Genomic DNA, 21,159 nt, shown 5'->3' on the forward strand with positions numbered 1-21,159 from the left:
AACCTGCATGTCCACCGGTAGGGGCCTTGGGTAAGTGGAAGATTACACAGTTCTTAAAAATGAATGAGGAAAAGTCATGGGTTCTGACATGGAAAGTTGTTCACGATACTTTGTATAAGAAAAAACAGAAAGGTAAGCTGCACACAACGTGCATTTACGCGATTACACTTATGGGGGGAGAAACACTTTAAAACCAAACTGTGCATTTGCTTACATGTGTACTGATGGAAATACATGGTTTTTTTTTGTTTTTGTCTTTTTTTAAGGATGGCTAGATCTACTCCAAAGGGTTAACAATGGCTACCTCTGAGGAGTGGAGAGAGACCGTGGGGTTAGGTGGTTGGGTAACAAAAGAAACAGCTCGCTCTTCTCTAGACTTCTGTATTTTTCTCTAAATCTTCTAAAAATTTTTTTAACAACATGTATTCATGACACACTTGTGCCATTTTTTAAAAGAACTGTTCCTTTTTTAACGTTTATTTTTAAAGGCTTACTGGACCTCTGGCATAACCCGTTGGCTCTCAGTCAATTCTGACTTCTAGCAAGCGGCCTGGGTAATCTGTACAATACATGTGGGTGATAAAGTGAACAGAGTTTCATTCAGACTCAAGGGGCTGCTGAGAATAGTAATAATAATGATGATAGACAGGATAGTGACCATGAACATTTTGTTTAGTGCTTACTGTTTGCCACGGGGCAATCGTGGTTCCACGTGGGAGACCCAGGTTTGATCCCTGGCCAATGCACCTCATTCGCAGCTGCCACCTGTCTGTCAGTGGATGCTTGTGTGTTGCTGTGATGCTGAGCAGGTTTCAGCAGAGCTGCCAGACTAAAACAGACTAGGAGGAAAGGCCTGGCAACCTAATTCTGAAAATCAGTCAATGAAAACCCTATGGATCACAACAGCCTGATCTGTAATCAATCACGAGGGTGGTGCAGGACCAGGCAGCGTTTCATTCCCCTGTGCATGGGGTCAACACGAGTTGGGGGCTGACTCCACAGCAGCTAACAATATGTGCCAGTAAGTGTTCTTAGTACTTTATCTGCATCGTCTCACTTAATCCTCACAATCTCATTAAATGATTAATCCTCTCATGACTTAGGTACTACTACTACTATCACCCCCATTTTATGGATGAGAAAACAGGCACAGAGCTTAAATCACTGGTCCAAGGGTACATGACTAACAAGCAGTAGTGCTGGGGCTTGAACCCAGATCAGGGAACATGGCATCCGCTGCAGCAACCTGGAGGGTCTACACAGCCAGGCCCATGACGAATGGCGGGAAGGCAGGAAGTCTTCCCCATGGCGGCCCTGAGAAAATCAGCACCATTTCCGCTCTTCAGTCTGCCTTTTAAGATGGAGCAGTGAGCGGGCTACGAGGTGGATGGCCTGGAGCCACTCAAAGTCACCAGTGGGGAGTGGCTGTGATGGGGGGTAAGGGGTACATCCTTCGCACTTACTTTCTAGGAAAATCCACAAAAAGTGTCACAGCCAAGATGATGATGAGGTCGAAGATCATTAGCTTGTACATTTCCTGCCCAACTTGGGTCTCCCAGCACTGAAACCAAAGAGAGCAAGAGAAACTGGGAAGCCGGACTTGCAGCAGAGAAAGCCAGGCTTTTGGACTCCTTCCAACACTCTTTTCATTCCCAGATCTGCTGCCTCTGGTTAGGGCATCAGCTGACGTTCCTCTGAGCTTGGGCACAGGCTTTGGTTTTTAAGCCCCTACAAGTGGAGATGCTGGGATTCAAACCCATGAAGCTGTCCTCCACAATCATTTGTCCAGCAGGGGGCTCCCATCCCTGCAGCCTTACCGGGTAGAGTTTCTGGTTGTAACCACAGAGTTCACAGGTGTAGTTATCACAGGATGTAATCTTGGACCCCAGGGTGAACACCAGCACACAGATGGTTGCCAGTCGCATAAAGACACACCTTCAGGGAAGAGAGGGAGGAAAGAAAAAGGGAGGAGGAGGCTCTCAGGGCAGGCTGGCCCCTCAGAACAAGAGATAGAGATAGGAGGTACTGCCTTTTTTTAAACACAAACCCACACCACTGGTCATTTCTTTCATCACTAAGCATGGGGCCACCTGACATTATGTGCCTCCTGGTAGGATGCCACAGGAGGTACACTGCATTACCAATGAGATTTCCAGAACTAAAGATCTGAAATGGAATCTAACAGAAACTTCTAACACTACACAGTAGCTTACTGGGAACATGGGGGATAGAAAAACAAACATATCACAAAGAAGCAATGAACTAAATTCAGAATAGGGGACATTCTACAGGACAAATGACCCAGTGCCTCCCACAAATCAAAGGCATATCTAAAGAGGAGGAGGAATTCTTAAAGAATAAAAGGGATTTAAGAGACTTAAGAACCAAATGCAATGTGTGGACTTTGCTCCAGTTCAAACTCTCCAGTTCAACACCATTCTCACCTGGTCTCCCTTACTCATTTGTGCTAATTTCCCAGACCCTGCATTACACTGTTCATTTCTGGCATCTTCAAAACAATCCTTCTCCCGGGGCCCCATCCTTTGACTTCAGCTGTCAATGTGCAAATTCATGGACCAAAAAGAGATTTCACTGTGTGTACAAACTCTGATTCATACATTGGGGTCCAGAAGGGTTCTTGGCTCAGCAGGAAAATGTTCCACAATTGATTAGCAATGTCTGTCATGGACAAGGGAGAAGACAGGTGGTGGTCGGCTTAATGTGTTTGCTATCCTTGAGTCAGGCATTACCTAAGGATTGTCAGCCGGATCTCAAAGCCTGGGGAATAATCCTCATAGTGGATGATCTTAGCAAAGATCACTGGAGTGATAAAATTGGCTAACGTGATCACAATAGATGGGAGATACAGTATCAGGAGGTTCTCTCCAAAAACCATCTTGTCAATCTCCTAGGAAGGTAACAAAATTTATTGGTCAGGAGTATGTAATAAGTGAGGCTGCATCACAAATAAAATGAACTTACGAGAACTCAATCCTACACATTTGGCAAGCACACAAAACAAGACATATCTGTTATTCAACATAAACAATGGTTTATGTTATTAAACATAAGCTATTTCCTGAATGTAATTTATGACACTGAACTGTACACTTAAAAATGGTTAAAATGGCAATTTTTTTGGTTATATTTACTACAACAAAATTTTTTTCTAAAGCCATCTCCTTCCTTGGATGTTCAAACAGAGGAACCATGATCTAGTACCATGCTGGAAGAAAAATTAGCTCTATTGGATTTATTAAAGTGAAATATAAAAACTTCATGTATTCTGTATCAATGGGCAATTTAAAAAATATTTTTAAGGCCTGTTTCTGAAAGGTCACAGCTAAGAAAATTCTACTGAGTCCGTTCTACTCTGCAAGACATGGGATAGGTCACCATGAGTTGAGACTGACTTGACAGCAACTGGTTTGATTAGTATTAATTCACTTATAAGGAGTCCTGTTGGCCTAATGGTTTAGTGCTCAGCTGCTAACTGGAAGGTTGACAGTTTGAACTCAGCAGCTTTGAAGGAGAAAGACCTGGCAACCTGCTCCAGTAAAGAATACAGCCTAGAAAACCCTATGGGGCAGTTCTAATCCATCACATGGGGTTGCTAGGAGTCAAAATTGACTCGTAGACACCTAATAATAGCAACAATAACTCACTGACAATAGCCATTCTCTCCTTCTTTTACTATGTAGCTACATATACACTTATCCACCATAAAGACTAAATTTCCTGGCCTCCCTTGTAGCTAGGTATAGCTATGTGACTAAATTCTGGCCAAAGGGACGAGTGGAAGTTGTAAGTGCAACTTCCAGGTCATGTCCTTAAAGGTAAGGGCCATGCCCTCCCTCTTCCTTTCTATGTACAATGTGTACATGGTGGTGAGCTATCTTGTTATCATACAGAAGGGGGCCATTCTTAAGGATGGCAGACTCGTAAGATAGAAGGAGCCTGGGCCACGGATGACTGATTTTATGAGGCAGAGCCACTAGATGAAAATGGATTTTTAAAACCACTGTTATTTTAGGTAAATTGAGGCCCCAGCTAATAAGTAGAAGAGTCAGGAATTAAATTCAGGAAGTCTGGCTCCAGAGCCAGAATGCTAACAACTGTCATATTGTGAATTCCAGGAGGAAGAGGCATCTCAAATCTGTTTTGGATATTTTTTAATTTTTCTTAAAAGTGGAAATTTATTATCTCTGATTTTTAGGTCTCTGTCATATCAGCCAAACTTGTATCACCATATAAAACCCCAAACCAAATCCAGTGCCGTCGAGTCGATTCCGACTCATAGCAACCCTATAGGACAGAGTAGAACTGCCCCATAAAGTTTCCAAAGAGCGCCTGGCGGATTCGAACTGCCGACCCTTTGGCTAGCAGCCGTAGCACTTAACCACTATCGCCATATATATAACAGAAATAATGATGGCGCCTACTTCACAGCTTTTCAATGCCCAACCAGAAGAAAAGTTAATTTTCACTGAGTACTTACTTTTTTCATGTGTTCTTGTGAAAATATAGTTGCTCTATAGATTGCATAAAAGCAGGCGGCTAAAACAGCCAGAACAATGCAGTTCAAAAACAGTCTCAAAGAGTAAATCCGTATTGTTTCTTCTGAGGTCCTTTCTGCTATCTTCTGCCGTATTCTCTCTTCCTCCAAGTCTGCCTGGGGACCAAAGAAAACTCAGTGAGCACTGGGATGGAGGGATCGGGGTGAAATTAGTGATTTACTGTATCCCTCCTCATTCATCTTTTAAGATTTACCTTAAATATTCACCTTCCCCAAGATGCCTTTGTAGTTCTCATGTCTACTAAAGGCTCAAGTCAAGGTAGAGCCTCCTACTTAAGACTGCAATTAGATCTGCGAATAAATGTGAACTATAACCTATTCATGGCATTATTTATACACAGTATACGTAGTTTCTTTAAACAGCATATGAGCGGTTGATTTTTTGTTTTTTTTCCTAACCCAATTTGGGAGTCTCTTTTTAATGGGAGAATTTAATCTATTCACATTTAACGTAGCAAATAATACATTTGATTTTATTCTTTTCATCTTTATTAAGGCTTTGACTTATTGTCCTCTCCCATTTTTTTTTTTTTTTTTTTTTGGTCGGTTTGACCAAGAAGTTATTTATTACTCATTTTCTTATTAATTTGAAAATTCTACTGTTTTTTTTTTTTTTTTATATTCTCTCCATTCTACCCAATCATCACAGCATTCCCTCTTGAGTCCTATTTCTCCTAATATCAGCAATGTTTATGACTGGTTCTCATCAGGTGGAAAATAACAGTATAAAATGAGAGAGGGTGGCGGGAAGACACCATCTCCTTCCACCCACTATGGAGTTCCTACCTCCCTTCCCAGTCCTACCTAGTTCCCAGACCTACCATCATGCTTTGGGCTTTGGTGAACAACCCCAACAAGTTGTTCCCTACAAAAAGTTCTTGAAAACTTGTTAGTTGCCATTGAGTCGATTCTGATTCATGGCAACCCCGTGCATTACAGACTAGAACTGATCCATAGGGTTTTCTTGACTGAAATCTTAATGGTAGCAGATCATCAAGCTTACCTTTCAAGGTACTTCTGGGTGGGTTCAAACTACCAACCTTTAAGTTGGCAGTTGAGTGCAAACAGTTTGCATTACCCACGGGCCTTCTCTTGAAAACAATATGGGGGAAACTTGCTAAGCACCAGGGAGAGCCTGGCCTCCACCTAGCTCCTCTGCAAGCTGTAAACTTGCCTCCTAGGCACAACCTTGCCGGCTAGGAACCGCCAAGGGAAAGCCAGCAGCACTCACTCGGAGCTCGTACCGCAAGCTGCTGTGCTTCAGATCCGCCATACTGCGGTTGGTGATGCAGAAGTCCCAGCCGGCAAAGATCTTGTTGCAGTAACTCTGGAAGTGCTCCTCACTCCGAATCAGATTGATTTTGAACCCTTCCACGGACCTGACCCCAAAACACAATCATCCTTTTTATGAGAACAAATACACGCCCACGAAATGGCTTTGTCTAAGATAAAAAAGTTAGACATGAGTGCATTGTCTGTCCATTCAGCCATGCTCATGTTTTGGCCCGTTCTAAATAAATATATGTGGCAGCTAACCAGATATGTCATTGTTGAAAACCACCTCCTTTCATCCATCCAATGGTTCCCATCACGGCTGGAATAAAATCTCACTCAACTCTTTAACCTAGAGGGCCTGCATGATCTAACTCTGCCATCTTTGCTCCCATGGGGCCACTGGCTTTCTTCCCTTTCCATAAACATACAAATCTCTGCTTCTGCTTCAGGGCCTTTGCACTTGCAGTTTCCACTACTCTCTCCAGGGATGGTTCTTCCCCTGCTTCTTCCCATGACTGGATCCTTTGCATCCTTCACGTTTCAGTTAAAATAGTCCCCCCACATAGAATAATCCTGATCACAAGGGGGAAAATGCAGAACAGAATTTAAAATTTTCAAAGAATCTAGTCTTTCTGGAGCCATGGAGCCTGGATGAACCCGTGAAACTACTGCCCTGAGATAGTCTTTAAACCTTAAACCAAAAATATCCCCTGAAATCTTCCTAAAACCAAACAGTAAATCCAAAAACCAAGCCCACTGCCGTCAAGTTGATCCTAACTCATTTTAGCTTAACTAATAAAGAAGGTCTGCCTCGAGGATTATGTTCTTTTAAGATTTATCTATATGAGATCAGACTGACAACAACAACTCAAAAGAGTAGATAGGAACCTTAGGGGGCAGTGAGTTTATGTTAATGGAGGTGGGGAAACAACTCAGAAAAGGTGAAGATGGTTGCATAGCCTGAAAAATGTACTCAATGTCACTGTATTGTCCACGTAGAAATTGTTGAATTGGTGTATGTTTTGCTGTGTATAATCTCAACAACAACAAGAATAAAATAAATTATAAAAATAAAATAGCCCCACCATGGATAGGATTCCCCACCACTAAAAGTCGCACACTCCTCTTTTTATTTCCATCGCAGCGCTGAATCTAATCTGCAATTATTTTATTTATCTGTTTACTCTTTGTGGTCCCTTACCGTTGCTGAATTTTAAATTCCTTGAGGGTAGGTGCCCTGGCTCTCTTGCCACCTTTATAACTGGAATGCCTGGAACATGGCCAATGTATGACTGATAATGAATAAATGACTTAAATCTAACAAATAGTGAGCACCTGTTTACGCCACATGTATATAACTGTTGTACATTTCAGAATTCTTATGTATTGTCATGGATTGGATTATGTGCCCCCAAAAATGTGTGTATCAATTTGGCTGGGCCATGATTCCTGGTATTGTGTGATTTTCCTATACGTTGTAAATCCTGCCTCTATGATGTTAATGAGGGAGGATGGGCAGCAGTTGTGTTAGTGAGGCAGGACTCAATCTACAAGATTGGATTGTGTTTTCAGGCAATCTCTTGAGATATAAAAGAGAGAAGAGGGCAGATAGACGGGGGACCTCGTACCACCAAGAAAGCAGCACCGGGAGCAGAGCACATCCTTTGGACCCGGGGTCCCCGAGCCTGAGAAGCTTCTCGACCAGGGGAAGTTTGAGTTCAAGGAATCTTCCTCCAGAGCCGAAAGAGAGAGAAAGCTGTCCCCTGGAGCTGACACCCTGAATTTGGACTTTTAGCCTACTTTACTGTGAGAAAATACATTTCTCTTTGTTGAAGCTGTCCACTCGTGGTATTTCTGTTATAGCAGCATTAGATGACTAAGCCACATATTAAAATGCTTTCATGGAAAAAGAAAAGTACCCTTGTACACGATAATATAAAAACACCAAATGCCACAGACAGTCCTCTGCAGATGAAAGAGGATATTTTTGGGACTCGCTGCTTGTTATGGATTAAACTGTGTCCCCCAAAGTATGTGCTGGAATCCTATAACTATGGATGTGATCCTTTTGGAAACAGTTCTTTGTTATGTTAATTAGATCATACCCAAGTAGGGTGGGTTCTACATCTAATCACTCCTGAGCTATAAATAGCAGATTAGACACAGACCTACACACATGGAGGAAGACAGGCGCTGTGAGGATCACCTACAAGCCAGGAAACCAAGTTGAAAATCATTTCCTTGTTGGGCTACCAACAAGAAGGAACTGACACAGCAGAGACCCCAATTTGGACTTTTAGCTTCCAGAGCTGTTGTAAAATAAATTTCTCCTCTTTAAAGCTACCCACTTGTGGTGTGTCTCTTACAGCAGCACTGGGTAACCAAGATACCAGTAAACCATTAAGATAATAGAAGTGGAAGGAAGGAATTACAGTGGCCAGTCATTTGGACCAAAGGTTCATGGCAAAGAATTTCTGTCAGAGCCACAGGGGGTGCTTTTCTAAAGGGTAGACTCCCAGGTGGTGTCATACCCTGAGGTGAGTAGATTACTCATTCAGCAGATTTTATGTGGAGTCCTGAAACATGTTATTTTATAAAGCGCCACAGGTAATTCTGATTCACCATTCCAGTTGAAAATCTCTGCTTTAGATCAAGCCTACTTTTTACAGATGAGGAAGCTAAGATCCAGAGAAGTGAAAATTCTTTCCCTAGATCCAGAGAGTGGCAGAACTGGGGCTAATTTGATGATGATGATGTTGATGATTTTAACTGAATAAAGGTCCACAAAGTTCTTTACCTGCCTTGCTTCAGGTAATCCCCCCAGCGACCCTTTCAGGTATGTACATTTCAAAGATAAAAAAAAAGCAGACTCAAGGAGGTGGACTGGCTGGATGAAAGCCACAAAGCGCGGCAGAGCCAGGTTTGAATATTGGTCTCTGGACTCAAGCCCACGCTCTTCACCACTCTGCAGCTCGCCCACCTCCCAGGCCAGGCCAGTCCCCCATCACATCACAACAGCCCTCCCTCTGCCAGTATCCTCCAGGAAGAAACCAAGGCCCTGAGGATATGCAGCTTCAGCAAGATCCAGAGGTGGGTTCACTGTTAGGCTAATAAAGCTCACTGATGCTTCAAAACCCCCTCCAGGGCCCTGGGAATGCCTCCAGCAACATGTTCATATGGTCGTATGCTCTTTTTATACTTTAGAAAACATATGTTTGTACTCTTGGTCTTGAAGAAATCTCTCCAAACTGTCTTATCTGCAGTTCTACAAAACTCGGATCTGTCCCTGCCACAATCACAGAGTAGCAAAGCCAGAACTCCAATCAATCAGCATTTCTTTACCAAGCATGTCTGTCCCTCAAAGTCAGCCATTGCTCGTGCTTGGCGGTACACTGCCCATCTAAGAGGGGGGATAAAAATACACACCGGTTATTTTTATCTCATAGATTCAGAGTCAGGACACAAGTGCCCGCCTTGGTTCTGGGGTTTTCTCTGAGGGCTGTGGTGGTGAATCCTGGTCTTCATGAAGGGCAAACTCATGATCCCTTCTGCACCTGAGATAAGGAGCTTCACAGCCCTATGGTGTACAGCACTGCCCACATGCTCAGAGGGGACAATGAAGTAGGCAAGAGAGCTGTCATTCATTCTACTGTCTGCCAAGTAACCCCATAGTGGCACAGACGGCAAGCTAGCCATTATGGATTGAACTGTGTCCCCCAAAAACGTGTATCAACTTGGCTAGGCCATGATTCCCAGTATTGTGTGGTTGTCCACCATTTTCTGATCTGATGTGATTATCCTACGTGTTATAAATCCTAATCTCTATGATGTTAATGAGGCAGGATTAGAGGCAGTTATGTTAATGAGGCAGGACTCAATCTATAGGATTAGCTTGTATCTTGAGTCAATTTCTTTTGAGATATGAAAGACAGAATCGAGCAGAGAGGAGAGGGACCCCATTACCACCAAGAAAGAGCTGGGAGCAAAGCGTGTCCTTTGGATCTAGGGTCCCTGCACTGAGAAACTCCCAGGCCAGGGGAAGACTGATGACAAGGACCTTCCCCCAGAGCCAACAGAGAGAGAAAGTCTTCCTCGGGGGCTGGCACACTAAATTTGGACTCTAGCCTCCTAAATTGTGAGAGAACAAATTTCTGTTTGTTAAAACCATCCACTTGTGGTATTTCTGTTATAGCTGCACTAGAGAACTGAGATGCTAGCCATCAAAAATGTGTGGCTCCCCTTCTGTAATATTGTGTTGTTGCTAGGAAGTGGCTGCACAGCCAGGGACATTTCCCAGCCTCCCTTGCAGTTAGCTATGGCCATGTGACTGGGTTGTAGCCAATGCAATGAGAGTGATATGCAGCATTTCCACACCTAGACCATAAACATCTTCCATGGTACTCCTTTATGCTCTTTTTCCCTTCCCACCCTCAGAAGCACCGTCAAAGCCACATCTGAAGACGGTAAAACCTTGGTCAACTTGAGTCCGGGAATGACTATGGGAAGGAGTCTACCACACTAACCTGTGTCCCTACCTAGAATTGTCAGGTAAGAAAGAGCTTCCATTGTGTTTGAGCCATTGTATTTTTTGTGAGAGTTGTTTTTTAAAGTAGTTGCAGCTATTGTTATTAGCTGCTATTGAGTAGACCTCTGACTCATGGTGACCTCGTGCACAATGAACAAAGCACTGTCTGCTCTTGTGCCATCCCCATGATCGTTTGCTGATCAGACCATTGTGATCCATAGGGTTTTCATTGGCTGACTTTTGGAAGCGGATTGTCAGGACTTCTTCCTAGTCTATCTTAGTCTGGAAGCTCCACTGAAACCTATTCAGCATCAGAGCAACATGCAAGCCTCCACTGACAGATGCATGGCGGCTGCACATGAGGTACACTGGATAGGAATTGAACCCAGGTCTTCGTCACAGAAGGCAAGAATTCCACCACTGAACCATCGCTGCCTTTGTTAAAGTAGTTAATACTTTCCTCTTTACTTGGGAATTGATATTTTCTACCAAACCACTTGGCTACCATGGGAAATGCCATGTTCTTATATGGCCCTAACCACTAGCCACAGTTGAAAGATCAGGAGACTGGACACTTGAATCAACAGAGGCTCATCATAAGACACTCTGTTCCCCACGGCTACAGTTGATTGGTTCAGGGTTGGGTTCCTGAGTGAAGCAGAGACAAGGTTCTTCCCAGGATTTCTGCACCTGTGACTCAGAGATTCATGGGCTGATAAGACCTGTAGGATGCTCTGTCTTCCACCACTTAAGGGAGCTACCCTACACAGGAGAATCAGAGACGAGGGAGCCCTTGTTTGGGGTTGTTTCTAGGCATAGCTACATTCTTGTCCTTCCTGTAATTTGGACTTTCCTCCCTCCCTTGGTTCCCCTTCGCTCCAGTTGCCAGAGTTGAGTTTCCATTACTTGCAGCCCAGAAGAGACCTGACTAACATCCACACCAAAGACAAGGTCAGAGCATGGTATTAGTGAATGTGTCTGACTGAAGAGCTCTAGGATGCTACTTCTGGCTCCCAAATCCTGGCCTCCATTTCCTCCTGGTCTCCTCAGCCACCCAGATGCTCACAAACCATTCCCCACAAGGCCTGCCCCTGTACTCTGCTCATCCATTGGGCAACGACTTCCAGAATCCACAGATCTCTAATAGACTCCAACCATCACAATAACAATTAAGAGAAAAAATGCAATTACAAGGCAAACTTTACCTTTTTACTATCCAAAGAAGGCTCAGGGCTAGGTAAGCAATTGTGCTTACCAAATAAGCCAGAGGCAGATCATAGGTGAAGTTCTGAAATTTCACCCCATCAATGGTGTAATTTCCATAAAAGAGGCAAGTCTTCTCCAAGAAACCCTGAAACAAAGCCAAAGGCATGAGGTCAGACCAGTGAGTTCATTGCAGGAGAGCAGTCTCCAACCTCAAAGAACTCATATTCTGATGTTTTGTTCATTGCTGTTTCCCCAGAGACCAGTACAGTCTCAGAGGTATAGGGTGTGTTCAGTTGGTGTTTGGAGAATACAGCGCTGATAAAACCTGAGTATTAAAAATATACTGAAAAAAAGTGAAAACAAAATTTTAAAAATTCCATTTACGATATCATCAAAATGAATAAAATACTTATAATTTTTTAAAAAAGAAGTGTAAAACTCATACTCTGAAAGCTACAAAACATTGTTGAAAGAAATTAAAGAAGATCTATGGGAAGGCATCCCATGTTCATGGATCAGAAGACTTAGTATTGTAAAGATGGCAAACCAAAAAAACAAAAAAACCAAACCCGTCGCTGTCAAGTTGATTCTGACTCATAGCAACCCTATAGCAGAGTAGAACTGCCCCATAGGGTCTCCAAGGAATGCCTGGTGGATTCGTGCTGCAACCTTTTGGTTAGCAGCGGTAGCTCTTAACCACTGCGCCACCAGGGTTTCCATTAAGATGGCCAAAACCAAACCAAACCCACTGCTGTCGAGTCGATTCCGACTCATAGCGACCCTATAGGACAGAGTAGAACTGCACCATAGAGTTTCCAAGGAGTGCCTGGCGGATTCAAACTGCCAACCTCTTGGTTAGGCAGCCACAGCACTTAACTGCTACGCCACCAAGGTTTCCGTTAAGATGGCAGTATTCCTCAAATTGATCTACCGATTCAACAGAATCTCTAACAGAATCTCAGCTGGCTTCTTCACAGAAACTGACAAACTCATTCCAAAATTCATATGGAATTGCAAGGGATCCAGAATAGCCAAAACAATCTTGAGGAAGAACAAAAAAATTGCAGGATTCACGTTTCCCAGTTTCAGAACCAATTACAGAGCAACAGTAATCAAGACAGTATGGCACTGGCATAATGAGAGACATAGAAATTGATGGAATTGAACTGAGAGCCCAGAAATGAGCACATGTATATATGGTCAACTGATTTTCAACAAGGGAAAGAATAATTTTTTCATGGTGCCGGGACAAGTGCTTATCAAAGCAAAAAAATTATTTTCCAGGCCCAGTGGACCTTTGCCCTGTAATGTTACATGACTTTGAGGAAGAGATTGGTGACTGCCCTGATACCAATCTGGGGTGACATAAACAAGTTTCACACAGTTGTGCAAGTCTATACGGCCTGTGTGCCCAGCCTTCAGGAGAGTTGAAGAGAATATAGGGTCATCTTTTTTTACTCGTTTTTTTCTTTTTCTATTATAAGATCTACTCAATTACTCAAATGGCATAAGAATACATGGTTGTTATAAAAAATATAGAATTTGTAGAGTAAAAAGCAAAAGTACTCCTCCCCAGAGGTAAATGACCCTTGAACACCGTGATGCTTCTCTTTCTGGACCTTTCTCTGTGTGCTTGCATGGTCTTGCTTAGCATTTCATTATATGGATTATTCATGATTTGGTCAGTCCCTTATTGAAGGACGTTCAGATTACTTCCATTTTCTTCCTTTGTAAACAATGCTGTTCAGTCTCCCTGGCTATCTGTCATGGGGCTATTTAAATTACAACTAATTACCATAAAAATGAAATGAAAAATTCAGCTTCTCGGTCACATTGGGCACGTTTCAATTGCTCAAGGGTTAGTGGCTATCAAACATTACAGCGCAGATATGGGACATTCTCATCAAAAAGTTCTTTGTCACTTGACTTTATTGAACATGTATAATCAAGTATAGCTAGTTCTCCTACTTAAAACGTCCCCTATAAGGAAGAAAGTTAATGGTGTGTGGAAACCTACAAATGGCAACGTCTCTGGTGGTATATAATCTAAAGAAACGGAGCTAACAGCAGTCCTAGGATTTGAGCCCAGTTTTGTTTTCACTGGTAGTGTGACCTTGGCTGAGTCACTGAACCTTTTTCAGCCTCTGTTTTCTCATCTGCACAGTGGGCATGCTAACACCCACTTGACAATTTCTCTGAGTTGTTTTGAGGGAAACCTAAGATTGGAGATGTACAAAACCACTTTTTCAAAATCAAATGCAATGGACAAACTCAAGGCTTTTTACTTACCTATTCAGAAAAGTGGAAGTTGAATGATGTGGCATTGTAATACATTACATTTCAGAAAGATACCTTCAAATATTCGTATTTCTTAAACATCTAGAGCTGTGGTTCTTAACCATGGGCATTTTGTCCCCCAGGAAATATTTGGCAATGTCTGGAGATAATTTCCCTCTCTCTTGATATTTTTTGGAAACCCTGGCGGCATAGTGGTTAAGAGCTACGGCTGCTAACCAAAAGGTCAGCAGCTTGAATCCACCAGGTGCTCCTTGGAAACCCTATGGGGCAGTTCTACTCTGTCCTGTGGGGTCGCTGTGAGTCAGAATCAACTCAACGGCAACAGGTTTCGTTTTTTTTTTTTTTTTTTGGTTTGCAGATATTTTGGGCTGTCAAAACCTGGGGCAGGGGGTGCCACTGGCATCTAGTGGGTAGAGGCCAGGCATGCTACTAAACATCCTACCATGCGCAGGACCGCCCCCACAGCAGAGAATTATCCAGCCCCAAATATCGACAGTGCTGAGGTTGAGAAATCCTGCTCTAGAAGACAGAGACAGTCAGCTTTCACAGCTGCAAACTTACTCTGCTGAAAAGCAAGGAAAACTGAAAACTGGGCTAAAAATAAACCAAAGCACACCAAAAAAAAATCACTTTTGAGAAAGAAGATTAAAAACAAAAAAATCTTTTCAAAGTACTATAGAAGGATGTGATTAATTCTATTTTACAGCAGGGCGCTGAGCTGAGATTTATGGATTTTTAAAGGACTTCAGGAACATGTATACGGGTGTGTGTGCATATGAGGGTGCATTACACGTATCTGTGTGCATCCATTCTGGGAGAAGAGCCATAGCTTTTATCGAAGTGGTCTAAAAAAACCAAACTTGTTACCATCGAGTTGATTCCAACTCATAGAGCCCTATAGGACAGAACAGAATTGCCCCATAGGGTTTCCAAGGCTGTACTCTTTACAGCTGATGGTTCCAAACTGCCAAACTTTTGGTTAGCAGTCGAGCGCTGAACCACTGTGCCAGCAGGGCTCCTTCAAAGCGGTCTAGGATCATAAAATATTAATGTCTTACAGTGTCAAAGAATGTAAATCTATTTTATCTGGGTTAATTGGTCCAGGCCAGTATGAAGGTGGTGGGGACTAGAAGGCTGACTGTTGAAAGTGACAAAGCACATTTCCTGTAAATTCTAGCAGGGGCTGGGTGATAGTATCCTTGCTTTTACGTAACTGTGAACCTTGTCTCTTTTACCTCAATACTTGTGTTTGGCTCTCACTGCAGACAATAAGGAAATGATCTTTAAATGGACAAATTTTCAGTGTATTGAAGGTCCAAGTACAGAATGATGTTAAATGCTTACAGTGCCGGAAAGCAAGTCTATGATATAACTGTAAAAGTAAACGAGTCCAGAGCTACTTCTTCGATATACGGTACATTCTTTATCTGTAAAAAAAGCAAAAACAAAATCAGTGGAAATGTTTTTATAGTCTCTATAATTTGTCCACTTACGACTATTACTGTATATAAGCATGTACATGCATACACATTTACACGTGTATACATGTATCTGTATATGGATATATTTGTGATTTTCTATTTGTGGGCCAAATTCGAATGCGCTGAGTATGGTAGTATTTTCCCCCTTCACTATTCTTCCTAAATATCTGGGGATATCTGCTTTTTCTACACATTTTGTATGTGGGTCAGTACACAGTACATGTTTTCTGCATGTCTGTGTGTTTTCTGTTTCGGCGTTCATGTTGGCACGTTTTGGGCTATGTCATCTATATAACTGTTATCCCATTTTACGCATATCCAATTTTAAAATACCTCTGTTGACGTGTGTATAAATTAATCATGCCATATTTATTCAAAAGAATACATATATTTAAAGATCAACCAAGAAATGTTTTGACATCAACTTCAGTGATACCACTTTATGCTTGAAAAACAAACTCACTTCCCCCCTGTATCAGTCAGCTATTGCTTCATAACAAACAACCTCAAAATCTTAGTAAGTTAAAACACCATTTATTTTCTCACTCACAGGTCTGCAGTTTTGAGTTCATTCAGCTGACTTAAGCTGAGCCAGGTTGAATTCCAGGCTTCCAGCTGGGCTCAAGTCTGTCCCACTTGACTTTATTTTGGAGGCCTGGCGAAGAGTCAATGGCTACCTTCGGGGGGCGCTCTTCTCATGGCAGATCACAGGAGTGCAATGGAGCAAGCCAACCACACAAAGAGCTTTCAACCTAATGTTCTACTTAACAAAACAAGTCACATGGCCAATATCAATGAGGCTAGAAGTATTCTCCACCCACAGTGGGAGGCCCTGCAATGTCACTATTACAGGGATTGATGAATTGGGAGAAAATAACCCAATCTACCACCCTTCTCTGGGCCTCAGTTTCTCCTTCTGTTAAAATAAGGGAGTTGAACCAGTTCCTCCTAAGGCCAATTCCAGCTCTGCCATTTTATAATTCTAACATGTTCATTTATTTATTCATCCAACAAACATTTCTTAATCATTCTGAACCACATAGATATTGGGGATAAAAAGATGAGTAAGAAGCAGTTCTTGCCCTTGAAAAGTTCACCATCAAGTGACAGAGAAAGATAAGTCAAAGGATTATATGAGGTGCTCAAATGGTTGCAGGAACATGGTGCTCGAGGCAGAGAGGAAGTCATTCTCTATGGGGAGGAGTCAGGAGGATGGAATGAGATGGCTGGGGAAGTTCTCCTGCCACTCCACTCCCTACTCACTATCCTTTAGCCCCAGAAAAACAACTGTCAAATCGGTTTGACTCATGGTGACTCCATGTGTTACAGAATAGAACTGCTCCACAGGATATTCTTGGCTGAAATCCTTACAGCAGATTGCCAGGCCTTTCTTCCACAGAGCCACCGGGTAGGTCCAAACCACCAACCTTTAGGTTTGTAGTTGAGGACAAACTGGTTGTGCCACTAGGGACCTTTTTCCTCTAGCCCAGGGGCTTACAACCTACAATAGGCCAAATCTGGCCAGCCACCTGTTTTTATAAAGTATTATTAGAACATAGCCACACCCATTCATTTAAGTTTTATTTATGCTTCTCCACTAAAATAAAAAAACAAAACAAAAAAACCCCAAACCTATTGCCTTGAGTCATTCCGACTAATAGCAACTCTATAAGACAGAGTAGAACTGCCCCATAGGATTTCCAAGGCTATAAATCTTTATGGAAGCAGATTGCCACGTATTTCCCCCACGGAGTGGTTGGTGAGTTTGAAAGGCCAACCTTTCAGTTAGCAGCCGAGCACTTAACCACTGTGCCACCAGCAATCCTCTTACTCTACAATAGCAGAGTTGAAGAGTCACAACAAAGACCCCACAAAGCATTAAATATTTACTTATGGCCCTTTACAGGAAAAGTTTGCCAACCGGCCAATCCAGACTTTCAGCTTCTCTAACAGGCTGTTATTTCCCAGCTCTGGGCCTTTTCAGATGCCGACCCTCTGCCTGAAGGAGCATACCTTTGTTCTTCAAGATGGCTGCCTTCTCCTCACCATCCTGATCTTTGCTTAAAAGTCCCTGTCTTCAGGAGGGCTTTGTGGACCCCTCAGCCTAAAGGGCCCTGGTGTTCAATCTCATAGCACCCTGTCCTTCCCTTTCCCCCCGTGGCCAAATTCTGATGTTATATACATCTTTGTGGGTTCACTTCCTTAACACCATCTTCTGCTGGGGCTGTCTACACTGGATGCCTGCGTGTGGTTCCTGCTGTATTCCCCATGCCCAGCTCAGGGCCTCGCACACAGTAGGTGCTCAAAAAGAATTTGCACCTACTGTTAAAAAAAAAAAAAAGTGTAATAGGGAGATAAAATAAAATAAAAAGGTAGGGAGAGGAAAGGAGGGCCCTCTAATCCTTTCTTTAAGGGAAAAAGTTTACTAGGTGAATTTTTTTTTTAATGTGTGTGTGTGTGGTAGGGGGATATAAAAAAAACCCACCCAGTGCTGTCAAGTCGATTCCGACTCATAGCGACCCTATAGGACAGAGAAGAACTGCCCCATAGAGTTTCCAAGGAGTGCCTGGTGGATTCGAACTACCGACCCTTTGGTTAGCAGCTGTAGCACTTAACCACTACGCCACCAGGGTTTCCAGGGGGATATAGTCAGAGGAAATAATGATGAGAAAGAAGAGATGCTAGGTGATGACGCTTTTCATCCAGCTCCATTTTCTTCAGAATAGTGGCCTCCCTCAGACTGAAGCCTTGCTCAGGACAGACAGCAGAAAAGCGGGCAGTGAGCTCATACAGCCTAGTGGTTGAGTGCTCAGGCTCCAGGTTCAAAGATGGACATGCCATCAAATCTTCTAGAAAAAGAAATAATACTGAAAGAAGTAACAGCTACCATTTATTGGGTGCTTTCCATGTGCCGGGCACTGTGCTAAGTGATTTAGACATCTTATCTCACTTAATACTCAAATTTAGGAGTATTGTTTAAATAATATTTATTTACAATTTACATTTTATATTAAGTAACAAAAAATTTATATTATTTATCATTTTCAGTTACTTACAATTTATATAATTATTTTATTAAATGAGCTAAGTATTAAAAATGAGATATTATTTAAATAAGAAAAGAATCAACTCATTATTTAAATTGTCACTCCCATTCCATGAATAAAGAAACTGAGGCTCAGAAGACTTAAGCAACCAGCAGAGCTAGGCCTTGAAACTGAATCCAGGGTGCTCACTTAGCAGCAGTCGGTATTTATCCACACAACGAACGTATTTATCCACACAACGAACAAATTAGAAGATGAGAACGCAGCATATGCATACAGTAGGTATCCAATAAATCACTGCTGAAAGAGTGTCAGTGCCCCAGAGCTAAGTCAGGGTTTCCACTTTGTTCTCATTTTATTTTTAAGTGTAGTAGAATTAAAATAGAAACAAACATGGCAAGGAGGAATGTTGAGGGCCACAGAGTGATCCCAGAGGATTCTTCTATAGAAAGTATGGTGTCTCAGGACTCCAAAAGGCCTGGTTCCAGCTCAGCTCCTCTACTTCTAGTCCTAGCACAGAGCCTAGTATTCAATAAAAGTCTATGGAACAACTAAAACCAAAACTTTGAACGAATGGGACCCCAAGAAGGTTTGACTTGTATTGAGAATTCAATAAGAAAACACAGGTCCAGCTCCTGGCATGGTGCCTGGACATGGTAGTGTTCAATAAATGGTAGGCTTGAGCATCCTTAATATGACAGAGATAAAATCTTGAAATAAACAGTCACGGGGGTAGAATGCATTACGTTTGCCAAATATTCCATTTTCCTGCCCCGCAGTGCTCCTCCCAAATGTCCTGTTGAACTAAGGAAGGGGCACGTGCCTTGCTTTGGCCAATGAGATGTGGCAGAAATGATGTCAGTGAGATGTGGCAGAAATGACGTGTGCCATCTCCAGGAAGATACTTCAGGAGCATGTCTGCCATGGCTGTTTCTTCCTTGCCACCAAAATCAAATCAAACCCATTGCCACTGAGTTGATCCTAACTCATAGTGACCCTACAGGTCAGAGTAGAACTGCCCTATAGGGTTTCCAAGGCTGTAAATCTTTACAGAAGCAGATTGCCACATCTTTCTCCCTTGGAGTGGCTGGTGGGTTTGAACTACTGACCTTTCAGTTAGCAGCCAAGCTTTTTAACCACCGCACCACCAGGGCTTCGCCTTGGACACAGTGATTGTCAATGGTCCAGATAAAGGCTGCTCTATCTGTCTGGGCTCTGAAGTGAAGACAACATGGAACAAAGCTACCACCAATCTGTGATAGACATGTACTATGAGTGAGAAATAAACCTTGTGGTTATTAAGTACTGAGAGTTTGGGGATCACCTGTTTCTACAGCATAACCGAGCCCATCCTGACTAACATAGTCATCCAAGACTTAAACACTCCGAGAAAAGGGAGCATTGTAGTGAAAACAGCACTCCCATATTCAAGTAGGCCTTACTCACCCATGTCTTTGGATGGACTGAATATGAAGCTGCTGTCAGTGATCTTGTATTTGGTGAGCAAGACTGGAAGCAAAACCAGCATAAAGATGATCACAAATACCACCAAATTCAGCAATACCAGGAACCGCAAGAAGGAGAAATAGGACCGAATCCCGGTGCCAAATTTCCCTGGAAGAAAGAAAACCAGACACGCACCATAGATTCAATTAGCCACAGAACGCCAAGCTTGGAGGATTCTTAGTAGAGAGACTGAAGAAGAAACATTTTATTTTTTCTACTGCTGGTTTTAAGGTTCTACTTCTTAGTGGTTTAACCATTTACATAAAGATCTAAAATCCATCTGGAATTAATTCAGAATGGCACAAGGGATGACTTAATATTTAGCTTTTTACCCTTAGGTGGCAGTAAGTTTATGTTAATGAGGAAGGAACAACCAAGAAAGAAACTGAATTGCACATGTAGAAATGGTTGAATTGCTATATGTTTTGTTGTGTATATTCTCAACAACAAAATAAAATTAAAAACAAAACAACAAAAATATTGACCTTTTCCTATATGAATATCTAATTGACTCAGTGCCATTCATTGAAAAGGTCATCCTTTTCTCAGTGAGCTGCAGTACTGCCTTTGTTGAGTCAGTGGACCATACATGTATGAATCTGTTTCTGAACTCTCGGTTCTGTTCCATTGGTCTATTTGTCTATCCTTCCACTAATACCACACTATCTTAAGTAACGCAGATTTATAATAAGACTTGCTAGCTGGTACTATGTCTTTCTTCCTTCCTGTGGCTCCTTTATATTTGGAAATAAATTTTAGAATCAGTGTATTAATTTTCACACATACACAAAATCTGCTTAGATTCTGCTGGGATTACATGGACTATATAGTTCAACTTGATGAAAAGTGGTATCGTTACAATATTGCATCTTCTGATCTATGAACTTGGTATGTTTAACTGTTTCATTTTTCTCAACAGTATTTTCTAGTTTTCAGTGTAAGCTCTTGCACACCTTTCATTACATATATTCCTAGGTATTTGTTTTTTGGTTTTTTTTTTAAACAGGATGATATTTAGTTTATTCAACAGATATATTTTTAAAATTTTTATTGTGCTTTAAAAGGACGTTTACAAATCAAGTCAGTCTCTCATACAAAAATTTATATACACCTTACTATATACTCCTAATTGCTCTCCCCCTTACGAGATAGCACACTTCTTCCCTCCACTCTCTTTTCGTGTCCAGTTTGCCACCTTCTGACCCCCTCTACCCTCTCATCTCCCCTTCAGACAGGAGACATCAA

At 42.2% G+C, this 21,159-nt stretch overlaps 1 protein-coding gene across 2 annotated transcripts in view; it reads right to left on the reverse strand.

Moving 5' to 3' along the window:
• The window catches only part of TMC7 (transmembrane channel like 7), a 69,847-nt gene that overhangs the window by 13,741 nt on the left and 34,947 nt on the right, over window positions 1-21,159 (reverse strand). For both annotated transcript variants that reach the window (XM_003418876.4, XM_064295641.1), the window contains exons 4-11: window positions 19,855-20,022; window positions 15,225-15,307; window positions 11,582-11,727; window positions 5,808-5,955; window positions 4,499-4,672; window positions 2,751-2,908; window positions 1,818-1,935; window positions 1,464-1,561 (exon numbers count right to left, since the gene is read on the reverse strand). In XM_003418876.4, coding sequence (XP_003418924.3) covers window positions 1,464-1,561; window positions 1,818-1,935; window positions 2,751-2,908; window positions 4,499-4,672; window positions 5,808-5,955; window positions 11,582-11,727; window positions 15,225-15,307; window positions 19,855-20,022 — 1,093 coding nt within the window. The remainder of the gene's footprint in view (window positions 1-1,463; window positions 1,562-1,817; window positions 1,936-2,750; window positions 2,909-4,498; window positions 4,673-5,807; window positions 5,956-11,581; window positions 11,728-15,224; window positions 15,308-19,854; window positions 20,023-21,159) is intronic.

This window comes from Loxodonta africana, chromosome 12, assembly GCF_030014295.1.
Source record: "Loxodonta africana isolate mLoxAfr1 chromosome 12, mLoxAfr1.hap2, whole genome shotgun sequence".
Classification (NCBI taxonomy): domain Eukaryota; kingdom Metazoa; phylum Chordata; class Mammalia; order Proboscidea; family Elephantidae; genus Loxodonta; species Loxodonta africana.